The following is a 13,875-nucleotide window of genomic DNA, read 5'->3' on the forward strand; positions in this document are numbered from 1 at the left end:
GGACAAGCTTCAAGAAGATTCTGATATTTTTTGTCTCGTTTCGTAACAATGCACGAAACATGGGTCCATCATTTTGGTCCCAAGACAAAACAGCAATCTTCGCAATGGAAACGGCCATTATCACTGACCCCGAAGTAGTATCGTGCCGTGTCATCGGCTGGCAAAGTTATGGCCCCAGTATTTTGGGAAGAAGAGATATTGTTGATTGATTACTTGGAGCGTGGAACCACTATTACGGGCCAATATTATGCAGCTTTAATTCCCAAGTTGAGGAGTGCCATCAAAGAGAAAAGGAGAGAGGAAATTCTAAGGAGCGTGCTGTTTCATCATAACAACGCATCCGCGCACAGGTCGGTAGTCGCGATGGCTGCCGTTCAGCAAGCTGGCTTCGAATTGGTTGATCAGCCCCCTTTATTCACCAGATCTGACGCCTAGCGATTTGTATCTGTTCCCCTAATTGAATGATTACTTGAGGGGAAATAGGTACGAAAACGATAATGAGGTGATGGATGCCGTGGAGAGCTTTTTGCAGAACCAAGAATAAACTTTTTTTTGAAAGGGATTGAAGCTTTCGGAAAGCCCCGGAATCGCTGTGTAGAGAATCGGAGACTATGTAGAAAAATAAATTATTAAGTTATCAATAGTCATTATATTCTATCTTATTCTCACTATTTTTTTATCCCCCCCTAGTAGTATGTGAGACAAAATTATGCGCCTATACAAAAGCGGACACCGCTGTGAAATTATCAAGAAATAAATTGGAGTGGAGTCTAGATACTACTAATTATGATATTACAACTCAATATAATTATTTTTTGAATAGAAAATTGGTAAGTTGTAACTTTATGGAAACTAGATAATACCTATAATATGTTTTTGGGGTAAACGCCAGTTTCATTTCAAATTTGAATACCACCAAGGCTGTTGGGTTACCTTGTTAAAAATGAACAGTTAAATGGAACTAAAAATTATTGTATAGGTAACAATCTTTAATATTCTTATTATTATTAGTAGTAGTAGTAGTATGTGAGGCAAAATTACGCGCCGATACAAAAGCGGTCACCGCTGTGAAATTATCAAGAAATAAATTTAAGTGGAGTCTAGATACTATAAATTATGATATTACAACTCACAATAATACTTTTTTAAATAGAAAATTGGTAAGTTGTAACTTTTTGGAAACTCTTAGATAATAACTATAACATGTTTTTGGAGTAAACGGCAGCTTCATTTCAAATTTGAATACCACCGAGTCTGTTGGGTTACCTTGTTAAAAATGAACGGTTAAATAAAACTAAAAATTATTGATTAAGCAACAATCTTTAATATTCTTATTATTATAATAAAATTTATTCTTCTCAATCTCTTGCGAATGGAGGCCTTATGTTTGTCAAGAATATGTATATACCCATTTCACTGTAAACAAATAAATTGCTATTATTATAATAGTTATATATAGTTTTCGATAGTATTTAAAAATATATACTTAATTTAATATGATAGTAAAACTATAACAGTTCCTGCAATATGCAATGAAAATTCGATCAATGCATAAATTATTACAATTTAATATTTGCATTAGATAGGATGACGACTTGAAGTTAGGTGTTGGCAGGAAACCATACGAAACATAAGGGGCCGTACAGCGCCCAAATAAGCTTCGAATTAAAAGTATAAAATAACAACAAAGATCTTACACTTCTTTAACTTCAATTCCACCGAAAATGGCGTCTCTGGGTCCAGAGCATCTGAGGTTGCGAGCTTCTTCGTAGCTATTGCAAGCAGTTCCGACGAACTCATTACCTCCATCTACTGCTTGCCTGATAGATTCGGCGTAGAAAACATAGGCGTAAGAATGGGAGCAGGCATCGTCCAGGCATCCGCTTTGACCGCTACCGCCGGAGGGATAAAAGTCGAGATCTCCCAAAGGATAGTCATAACCAATCAGCCCGGCTGTTGTGTGCAGGACTTCTACGATGTTAGCATCGTCAGGATTGAGAATTTCAGGGTTGTGAGTCCAACCGTGGAGAGATGGGTCCAGAGCTGCAATTTTTGATTAAAAATTAAATTTAGTCTTAGAACTACCTATTGGTTTACTTATTAGTATTAATATTTACCTATTGTTAACTAAATTCTAAGCGCAATTAGACGTCAATGTGATATAACAAAGGGTGGCGGTATTTTTACTGCTAGCTCGCATAGGCTGATGAAAGCTCACGACTAGCCTCGAATTGATCGGTTGTCGGAGTCTATCAATGGAGACGACAGCAGAAATCCTGACTCTCATCTTGCAAAAATTGATCGATGATTCTCTCATTAATAAAGAATAATGGAAAAACCACCGATAGTAGCGATAGCGGGGAACTGTTCCGATTTTTTTCCCACAGGAGAAAATCGCCGGATTCCTATCCGCGCAGCGGGTGGGGTATGTGGCAGTTGAACCTCACTAAAAACTGCTGTCGCTCACAGCCAGCGCCCTACTCCGTACCGGGCTGGAGACCAGGTGGAGCTATTGAGACGCCGGGACAGTGTTTACGCAGAGCATATTACATCCATCCCGCCGTCCTCCAGACGCCGGACCGGAGTTCTTAGGGCGCCGGTCCCGACCCCCTGCACCTGTTCTGATTGGAGTAACTTGAGAAAGCTTGCAATATTTTGTATTTTTTTTATTTGAATGTTATTACGAGTAGATTCTCTGACTTATCGATCCTTGTTTGAATAGTAATAGGATTCTCATTACATTTAGATCCTCTTTGAAAATTTATTGCTTTTAACAACCTATGACAAACACGCTAAATGTGTGTCCCAGTCAATGTTGACGATTACATAGCTAAGACAAAAATAAATAACACAATTTAATGTATGATACAGAATAAAAATGAGGTACAAAAATAAAAACACGTACCAATAATGTGAGGAATAGGTTGGTTTGAATTTCTAGCTGCGATACCAGCGATGTGTCCACCGAGACCAAGTCCGACAATGCGAATAAGCTCGGAATCGTAGCTGAAGGTTGTAGTCAAGATATTGATGAATTCAGCAATTAATCGACCGCATTGACGAGCGTTGGCCAGACCCTCGGTGTATAATTTCGATCCAGGACTCCAGTCGACGGCGATTACGTTTACATCTTCAGCGGCGAGGTGAGCTGAAAAAAAAAATCGCTTATTAGATGTTAGCTTCGTTCGTTTTTTTTTATTGCTTAGATGGGTGGACGAGCTCACAGCCCACCTGGTGTTAAGTGGTTACTGGAGCCCATAGACATTTACAACGTAAATGCGCCACCCACTTTGATATATAAGTTCTAAGGTCTCAAGTATACAACGGCTGCTCCACCCTTCAAACCGAAACCTCTATTTATAGAGAAGAGGAATAAAACTAATTTTGACGTGATCCGTGACCACGAATACTATAGTTTTCGCAGTGTCCGAAGTTGTAAAATGAAAATAACAAACAATATTGTGAAGATATGATGATTTTGGTCATGTCTACAAATAGCAATAGAATGAATGAATACTTTTATATATTTATTCATTGATATACGAGTAAGTTAACCATTGTTACACTCTTTACCATGGTTTCTTTGTTTTATTTTTTATAGCCTTTGCTGGCCGACGATAATGCGGTCCACCCGGTGGTAAGTGATTGTCATAACTCATGGATGACGGCAAGCAAGGGACAGACTCAAGCCGCTACCTATCGTTTAGTACTTTCCGTAAGTCCCGTTTGAAGAAAGAAATGTCATAGTGCTCGAGCAACACTTTGGAGGGGAGTTCATTCCAGAGTCGAATCGTATGTGCCAGAAAATATATATGGAAACACTTTGTGGATAAACGCAGCGGTGCCAAGGCACAGGCAAGTCGCGGCCTGCCTTATGGAGCTATGTAATTTCTCCAATAATGTAATGGAAGTTATCTCCTACATCTATATATGAGTCGACTATTATCAAAGGCGGCAATCTGACTTTTGGACAATGATTGGTAAATCAGAAAAACGAATTATTGACTTTGTATTCCATCGGCAGTCACAAAACTCTTCGGAACGACATCTTAGATAAATAACAGGTTAACTATTAACCTTTATTTAATGCAGGTTTTGAACCGTATTCTTTGAAGGAGACGATTATATTCAAATAAATCTGTATTGACATATCAATAAAATTTTGTTGTCCAAATGCACAGATTGCCGCCTTTGATAATAGACGACTCATATATAAAAGAAAGTCGTGTTAGTTACACTATTTATAACTCAGGAACGGCTGAACTGATTTGGCTGAATTGGTGAGGAGGTAGCTTAAAACCAGGAGAAGGACATAGGATAGGTTTTTATCACGTTCCCGTGGGACGCGACATAAAACGTGGTATAACAAAACGCAACTGATATGGAATAACAAAACGCAACTGACAGCTAAACTTAATATATTCTATGGTTAAATAAAGTAGAATTTTGAAGTTGACCGGTTGATGTGTTTGAAACAAACCGTGTGGCGGAACAAAGTTCGCCGGGTCCACAAGTAATAGCTATATATAGGTACTATTAGCGATTGTATGATCAAGAAACTCAGTATTCTACATATTTTTATATTACTTTGTATATTTTTCCCATTAATATGGTAATATTGTGCTGATCTGATATGGATCCTGTAATATGGGTAGCTTTTGAACGCTTATACTAAAATATTTTTTAATTTAGAATATAATTTTAGACTTCTTCTAAAGACTATTCAGTGTGTTTTATTTATTTATCATTTGATGTTTTATTGGTAGTCCATAAATTAACAAAAAACCTCATACCGGGTATGACGAAAGCGTTGAAGTTTCCAGCGACAGTTTCACCGTGATTGTGTATCGTGAAGATGGTGCGGCGAGCGAGGGAGAACGAAGAAGTCATAATAGAGTTGACAGACAGCAACAACGGTTCACTGACCTGAGGGCTTCCCCTGAAATTTGAGATTGTAATAATAATATCATTAATTCATATTGATAATTCAAAGAGTTTGTGGCTTTGACGATGAGAATTATAGTAGGCATGAAGTCTTTTTTTTTCTATCTATGCTGATAGCCTTGAGAGGCTATTTCAGCTTCGCCCTAACATGTAGGTGAGCTCACGGGGCTCAAACCGGAGTATTGCTAACACTGACCCTAGCAAGAGCAGTGCTTCGCAGAATCTACCACCGGATCGGAAACGCGACCCGGTGGTAGATTGAGAATCTCTGATAGAGAACTGAGAAGATCCGGCGAGAAACTCAGTGGGTTGTGTGGGTTGTGCCTTGTTGAACCAGAAAAGCAACTGGTTCAACGAGGACGGTGACCGGTGCTTGTGGTGCCTAAAAGCACCGGTAATAGACCAGGAGGATCCGTAATGAGCATGGAGTCATCGTGGCCTAAACGATAAGACGATCTGTGCATTCGTATCGTGCGATACAACTGCGCCGGCGTTCGAATCCCGCAGGCAGGTGTGTAGCGAAATTTAATTTGTTGATGTCCACGTCCTCCGGTAACCATTTAACACCAGATGGGCCAAGAGCTCGTTCAAAAGTCTCAAAAATCATAATGACACTTTAACTTTAAGCTACCCGAAGTTGTATGTATGTGCACGTCATGTAATTTAGAAAATAACAATTATTCTACAATAGGACATAATATGCAAGTTGAGAATCCGGTTAATTGTGTGGCCCGTTGTTTGCTCGGTCACTAGGCTGGAGCCCCGATCACACGAAAGTTAGACTAGATAGATATCGTTGTTTTTTAATGAATCTGTAATTAAGTTTGCTCCTGTGGATTTACATCCGAAAATAGGCGAATGCTCTTAGAGGATTTCACGTAGTCGTAGAGCGCATTGTGAGGTAATAGAGTGAAGTCACGTGTTCCGCTTGAAAGGAAATAATATAATTGAGACTTTATCATTGTGCAGTTGGCCATTTCGTTGACATCGCCGTGTGAGTGCTTAATCGAATTCAATACTAGAAAATTACGATTGTTTTTTCCCTGATATGGATAAAATTCCTAAATGGATTTGAAGTATCAATATCAGCTGACGTCATACTTAAGACTAAACACAGATAAATATTATATACCAAATTATGTGTGTATATCTGAAATAAATATACGATAATTACAAGCTATTTATCTAAGAATTGTAGTACTATTATCTCGAAAATGTATTTTTGTATTTAAAGACATTCACTCAGAATAAGACCAATCTTTATTTGGTTAGTGATTATGCATTGTCTAAGATCACTTTTTTTTTAGTGCTTACATGGGTGGACGAGCTCACGCCCACCTGGTGTTGAGTGGTTACTGGAGACCATAGACATGTACAACGTAAATGCATCGCCCAACTTGAGATATAAGTTCTAAGGTCTCAGTATAGTTACAACGGCTGCTCCATTCTTCAAACCGAAACGCATTACTGCTTTACGTCAGAAATAGGCGAGGTGGTGGTACCCATTCCCCCATCTCCATTATGGAAATCAATCCTGAACAAATGTTAAGTGGGTGTTTTCTTAAAAGCCTAACGGTGAGATTCGAACACCTAGATGCGTCGCTCGATACATTCACTCCAGGCACAATAATATATATGTTGACCGTGGAAGTTTATTTTATACAATTAGTAGATAAACCGATAAGCCTTTACATACCGATGAAAGAGGTGAAATACAACATCCCGTTCTCCCAAATTGAAACTGTACGCTGAAATAAATTAAAAACATCGCCATTAATTATCAAATTAAACTGACCGTAATTTAAATCGATAATAGTTCGTAATATCATTTTGCTTGGATTAAAAGATTTGTTGGATTAATTATTATGCTTTGTTTCTACCTATGAACAGATATTGTAATCATCTTATCTTTACGAAGTATTAAAAGTGCAGGTACTGATCAGCTTATTAATCTTAAAAATAAATTAAATAAAAGTATGTTTCGTTATTTCTTGATAAAAAAAACAAAATTTTAACTTTTTTTTTTTTTTTTGCTTAGATGTGTGGACGAGCTCACAGCCCACCTGGTGTTAAGTAGTTACTGGAGCCCATAGACATCTACAACGTAAATGCGCCACACACCTTGAGATATAGTTCTAAGGTCTCAGTATAGTCACAACGGCTGCCCCACCCTTCAAACCGAAACGCAGTACTGCTTCACGGCAGAAATAGGCGGGGTGGTGGTACCTACCCGTACGGACTCACAAGAGGTCCTAGCACCAGTAACTATATTACAAAAGCAAAATTCACTATGCAAATAACACTTATGTTTTTTTTATCGTATTTTAATAATTAATTAGTCCGACGTTTGAGTATCTTCGTCTCTTGTCTCTTCTTTATATTGAGTTTTAGGGTTAAGTGAAGTAAATTTACAGTTTATTTATAATTTGTAGGTTTCTATTGTTAAAACAATTTAATGGCTGCTCTGAAAGAGTAAATTTAATTAAAGATCATTTATCAAAATACATTAGAACCAAAGTAGATCAATATGATTTCTAAGAGAGCAGGAAAACTGTTTGTTATGGTAATTTCAACTGTGATTTCACATTTTCTTGGGTATCTGGGTAGTAAATAAGTAATATACTAAGTACAGTAAAAGCTCTTCCGTAAAAATATGTTCCGTAAATATATATGGAAAAGCGCTTTTACAAAAGATAAGCCAACTATGTTTCTCGCAGGATCTTCTGAGTGGGTCGCGATCCGATCCGGTGGTAGATTCTGCGAAGCACTGCTCTTGCTAAGGCTAGAAATAGCAAATTCTCTCAGGTTAAGCCCGTGTGCTCTCCTACCCTTCTGGGCGTAGCTGGAATAGCCCCTTGGGCTACCAGAGAATAGATAGGGAAAAAAGCGCCTACTGGTGCGGTACTACATAAAGTAAACAGGGAACATAATAAATATGTATATTGTAAGAATATTTTTTCCTTTGATTTTTTTTAACTAGTGTTAGCTAATTCGCTAAGGGCATTAGCCCTAGCTCTTGTAGCAGTTTTTCGTAGCGTTTACCACCGGATCGGAATCACGACCCACTGAGAAGAGCAGGCGAGAAACTCAGTGGGCTGTGTATAGACACAGGGGTTAGTAACTCTTTGTCGTAATCGACGGGTTCGACGAGGACTGTGACCGTTGCTTGAAAGCTTTGAAAGGTGGGAGTGCCGTAATACTATTAATACAATGAGAACTATTAATTAAGTAACTGCTTAAAACACGTGACCGCACATCGTGAACCGAAAATTGAAAATCCAATGCGCCTGAGGATTTCTTAAATATGTCTAAATAGTTTTTTGCAGAAGTATTACGATAGGTGTAAGACTATATGATAGCGGCATTAAAAATAGTTAATGCGTGTTGTTTTGTATAAAATAAGTATCAAGTAGCTATAGATATCGTCATTATATCGACTATCATGAGATTCCTAGTGATGTGTATGAAAATAGCTTTACAAGAGAATCGTAAAGGACAATGCCCATTTGTGCCCCAGAAACGCCTAGTTAAAGTATATTACAAAATTGCTCTAATAAATAAAAACTAGAATTTTGTTGTTAATTTTAAATCATATGAAGCACTGGATAAAAAAAAAAATAAGACTTCTTAATGACATTGCAGTAGGTACGTATCATCGTTATCATTAATTCATGCTTTATTTATTACGGTCTGGTTGACACTATACAATGGAGACAGACTAGATATTTCCAAATAACTGACATGTTTATTTGATAGCATACAGATAAGTATTTAAAAGAACACTGATCTGGCTTAGCTTATGTGATGATCATGAAGTTCCTAGTGAAAATCTAACAGCAATGTTGTCTGTAAGCGATAAAATGTATAAAAAACCAGTAGTAAGTTATCATCATATTAATTTACAATATCTTAAGAACCTGTGCTTTATATAGAATTAAATCTAGATATCATATAACTATAAATACTGTTAAATTGTAATCTAATTGTAATACACTGGTTATTGAAAGTTCTGGAGAGCCACTAATCATGTGGTGGCTTATCTTCCAAAACGTAAAGACAAGAGATCTGGATGAAATCACCGAAATTCCACTTTTGCGTTAGGGGCGTCAAACAAGGTTTTTTTATGTTTGGGGGATTACTGGTTGCCCGGAGGCCTTTCCAGTTCAACCGGGACAGATGGACGAGTAAAGGCTCAGCCAGGAAGGGTAGGATTTGCTAACAGCTGCCCGGAGCTGCTCCAAGGAGACCCCAACGGACTCATGCATGCATGCACGTCGAACCCTTTGTCGAGTTCGGTGAGTACGGTCACTGGGGTCCCTAAGCCTGCCTGCCTGCCTAGTGTTAGAGCTGAAGGCCTCTAATGCAATAGTTATTGTATTTGATGGATCCATAAGGACGGGTCTAGGGCGGCGATGGTGATTGGCTTCTCCATGAGCAGGATTCGGGGAGTAGTCAGCGGCGGCAACGATAAGGCGATTATAATACGCCTTATCGAAGTAGCTTTTCGACGCTGACTTCACGTGTTTTCGGATCGATTCGAGAGCAAGGTCATCGTGTAAGTCGACGTTCCTCACGAACCGCGGAGCTCCTATTCTGAATTCGGATTCTGCACGAATCACTCATGCTTACAACAGATGCACCGCCTTACGAAACACATTCTCGTAACCTTAACATATGCTTAACTGACCAAAATCGTGCTATACAGGAGTCCTCTTCTTCGAACTCGCAAAAGTGTTCGACAAAGTTTTGCACAGTTGTTCACAGGGGGAATTCAAACTGTATCTCCTCCGGCATTAGGCGAAACCTTACTCCTTCAATCACCCTCTTCGGCCAATCAACTTGGACAGGAAGGTCAAGTACCTGGGAGTCACCCTGGATGTGTCGATGACATTCCGCCCGCACATAAAATCTATCCGCGGTCGCGCCGCTTTTATTCTTGACAGACTTTCTCTTATGATTTGTAAGCGGAGTACAATGTCCCTTCGGAATAAGGTGACACTTTACAAAATTCGTATACGACCCGTCATGACATACGCGAGTGTGGTGTTCGCTCACGCGGCCCATACACACATACACACCCAAACCCTCTAATCACGTTTTGCAGGTTAGTCGTCGTAGCACTGTGGTTCGTGAAAAACGTCGCCCTACACGACGACCTGTGTGCTAAATGCGAGTTTTTAAGTTCTCGATCGCGTAAAAGTTAACTGAAATTTGTATGGACTAAGAAAAGCTCCCCTAGCGGCAAACGTATGGGCGCTGTTGAGAAGTTCAAAAACTCGCAATAAGCATATTGGGCCTAGAATCGATCCGGCAACCCCTGAAGTCAGCGTCAGAACGGTACTTCGAATAAGGTTATGCGTCGTGATAATACATACGAATACAGCGGTCCTATTCTGTAGACTAGTGGTGCACTAACTTTTTTCGACTACTACTACCGTTTCAGTAGAGAGAAAAAATTTGGCGACCCCTAGACAAATACGATACATATTTTGCGCATTTATTTCGATTTCGTTGAATAAAAACATCATTATGTCTAATTAAAACATATTAATTTTATCAGAACCAGGAGAGAGTGGTATATTGCGAGCTAAGATCCAAGATCCCTATACCCCAACAATTCTCTGGCAGACCTCACAATGGTCGAGACCCCTAGTTAGTGCACCACTACTGTGGACTATGACGACTTCAGAATCTGTTGCATAGTGGTTACCGGTGACTGTAGATATCACAAAATAAAGAGGGGTCCACCCCGAAGCCCCGTAAGGGTCCACAACGACCCCGTCGATCACAAAATAGCGAAATTTGAACACACGGTTGCTTCACGACGGTAATAGGACTTCACATATGCCCGTTTTTTGAGTGCCAGTAATGAGTGTCCAAAGTAATTTTAAAACGCCTTTTATCAAACATAGAATAAATCTTATACCTTTAAATGAGCAATTCTTGTATATATATATATATACACATATATATATAATCTGAATCTCGGAAACGGCTCCAAAGATTTTCATAAAATTTAGTATACAGGGGATTTCGGGGGCGATAAATCAATTTAGCTACGATTTATTTTCAGAAAATGTTGTTTTATTCGTGTTTTCAATATTCAACTCTTCCCGACATCTATTGTCGAATAATAATACTATTTTTCTTAATTGAGGGCAACTAGCCGCTTTAAAGACACAACATGATGGCGTTATTAAAAAAAAAAAAAACGAGCAAAGCTCAGTCATCATCTAGTGTTTTTAATAATGTAAATATTTCGATGATGATGATAAGGCGTTTGAGAAGAATATTCGAATCTCGTACCTGCAGTAGCAGCGCACAGTAACAGCGCACACTTAACCAGTCCGTACATTTTCACGATCTGCAACTGAATTCAAATTAGATCCAATTTATATTATCAAATTTTATCTAAGATTACATCTTTCGCGGAACGTTTAATCCATATTTGATAGCACGTAAAACTAACAATAAATCTGTCAGATATCGATTCCATGCTTCCTTTCAATTCGCACCGTGTATAGGCATTCAATTCAATAACAATTTGTTAATATGCACATCGATGATAAGTGTCTAATAGTCGATATGAGCGTTTAATTAGCTTTATCGGTGTTTTGTTTATTTCCAATTAAAGTATTTGTTACTCCAAAACGAGGCTAGATAAGATTTCATTTTTCATTTGTATTTTCCAATTTTTCATTTTCCGGACGGATGAAATTTGTATTACAATGATAGAATGTGGAGATAAGCACTAAAAAAAATATATTTATCACAATCTTTCTTCACAATCAAACTTTTGTTTATGATCAGAGTTAAAATGTTTTTAAACATAAACATTTAGAAATTATTTATATATTATTAAACATCATAAGCCTTTGGAAGTCACAAGAATCAAGGCAGCTGATTGGTTCAATTTAAACTCGTTCTGTTGAAGCGAAGGTTTGAAAATCGTCGGTAGTGTACCTATAATGAAAGGTGTTACATGAAAAACAATTTCAAATGAGTTTAGAGAGAAAATAGAAAAGGGCTTACTAAAAAAAAAACTGCATGGATTATATTTTTTACCTTATTACTGATTCTCAAGTGAATGGCGTTACCTTCTAGCTTGTTTGGGTGAGACAACATTTATATTATGCTAGGTAATGGGATTTTTACCTAATGTCAAGGTAAACATTCCTGTTGTGACACCTGTGTTCTTCGAAAACCATTTAGTGGTAGATAGTGATGAACTTTTTGCCTATTTAACGAAAAAGAAAGAAAAAAACGATGACTTATACACTATAAGTTCAGCTTCAAACTAGCGGCCGCCTCATTGAAATGTTTATTCTACTCAAACGTATATCATATTGTCGTTTTTATTTATTGTTTACGTAACAGCTTGTGAGCTCACGGCCCACCAAGTGTTAAGTGGTTACCGGAGCCCATACACATTTACAACGTAAATGCCGCCATCTACCTTGAGATATAAGTTCTGTATTTTTTTTTTCAAACGAACTGCTTTACCGTTCAAGTCAATCGTGAAAATTTGTTAAGTACGTATTTCATTAGAAAAATTGGTACTTGCCAGAGGGATTTGAGCACCGTTGCATCGTTAGATACGAAGGACGTCTAATCCTCAAGGCCATGACAACTTAAACAAATCGTGCCAGGGATACCCTTGCACTTGCTGAAAATCCTTATTATACAATGTTTTTTAAATAAAATTGTAGCAATAAAATCGCTTGAACAGAGGTAATTTTAATCAAATCAGAAATAACGTTTTAAATTCTGCGAATGTATAATTATCATATTAGGTTTTTTTAATAATCATGATTTTTAATTTAAAGTGAGATTTAATCATACTTAGATTCCGACATTCGATATCGATAAGTATCAGTAACACTTACCTACTGTATCAACTTATTGTTTTCAATTTCCCCGGTTTTTATTTGTTTTCTATTTTCCTAGTAGGCAGACGAGCAACGGTCCACCTGATGATCAGTGGTTACCATCGCCCATGAATGCCAGCAATGTTAGGGGCTTAGCCAACCTGCTGCCTACTGTTAAGTACCTACTCTCCACAAGTCTCTCATTCATAAGATACAGTTTTGCAACCTTGGTCTCATCAAAAAGAATTTTTTTTCATTAACAGTTGGTAGTATTGTCATAGTTATTATTTATATCATAAGTAAAAGCTTCATAATAAAATTATATCTTTATGATCGCAATAAAAGGGGCTACTACTGTATATAACTATGTCACTACCGATTTCTTGACAAGATAATATCCATACCTAAATCACTACACTGACATATTCATTTCTCGTGATATAACTATATTTTTCTATAGCTATCGTCAAATTGTTTATTAACAATGAATTACTGTCATCGAGGCCTAAAGCTTAAACGAAAGAGGGTCATTGAATCCATCAGTGATTTAAAAATTTTTGAGAAAATACGTACTTAGCACGTGCTCACGAACGAATTTCACATTGAAGAGACAACATTGTACAATGTACACTAATAATTGAACCCGCAAAAAGTTATAAATTTGCGTAATTACTGGTGGTAGGGATTTTTTTTTATTGCTTAGATGGATGGCACAGCCCATCTGGTGTTAAGTGGTTACTGGAGCCCATAGACATCTACAACGTAAATGCGCCACCCACCTCGAGATATAAGTTCTAAAATCTCAGTATAGTTACAACGGCTACCCCACCCTTCGAACCGAAACGCATTACTGCTTCACGGCGGAAATAGGCGGGGTGGTGGTACCTACCCGTGCGGACTCCCAAGAGGTCCTACCACCAGGACTGTAGGCTTGCACGTGTATTACCGTCCAATTATACTATTTTAACTAAAAAGCAATTTACGGTCCGGTTTGACACTGTCGTTGTTGATCGATTTTTTTTCGTAGGGCGCACCCGTCGCGCGTCGTCGTGACTGCCACCAG

The 13,875-nt window shown here is 38.1% G+C and overlaps 1 protein-coding gene across 1 annotated transcript; it reads right to left on the reverse strand.

Annotated features, from left to right (window-relative positions):
• Positions 1-1,301: 1,301 nt before the first annotated feature.
• Positions 1,302-11,769, reverse strand: LOC101736295 (pancreatic triacylglycerol lipase). Its single transcript, XM_038011279.2, has 6 exons — positions 11,251-11,769; positions 6,641-6,692; positions 4,794-4,939; positions 2,906-3,148; positions 1,698-2,043; positions 1,302-1,416 (listed from the first exon to the last, which is right to left on the reverse strand). Exons 1-6 carry the CDS (start codon positions 11,297-11,299, stop codon positions 1,359-1,361), a joined length of 894 nt encoding a protein of 297 aa, XP_037867207.1. The 5' UTR covers positions 11,300-11,769; the 3' UTR covers positions 1,302-1,358.
• Positions 11,770-13,875: the final 2,106 nt, after the last annotated feature.

This window comes from Bombyx mori, chromosome 5, assembly GCF_030269925.1.
Source record: "Bombyx mori chromosome 5, ASM3026992v2".
Lineage (NCBI taxonomy): Eukaryota > Metazoa > Arthropoda > Insecta > Lepidoptera > Bombycidae > Bombyx > Bombyx mori.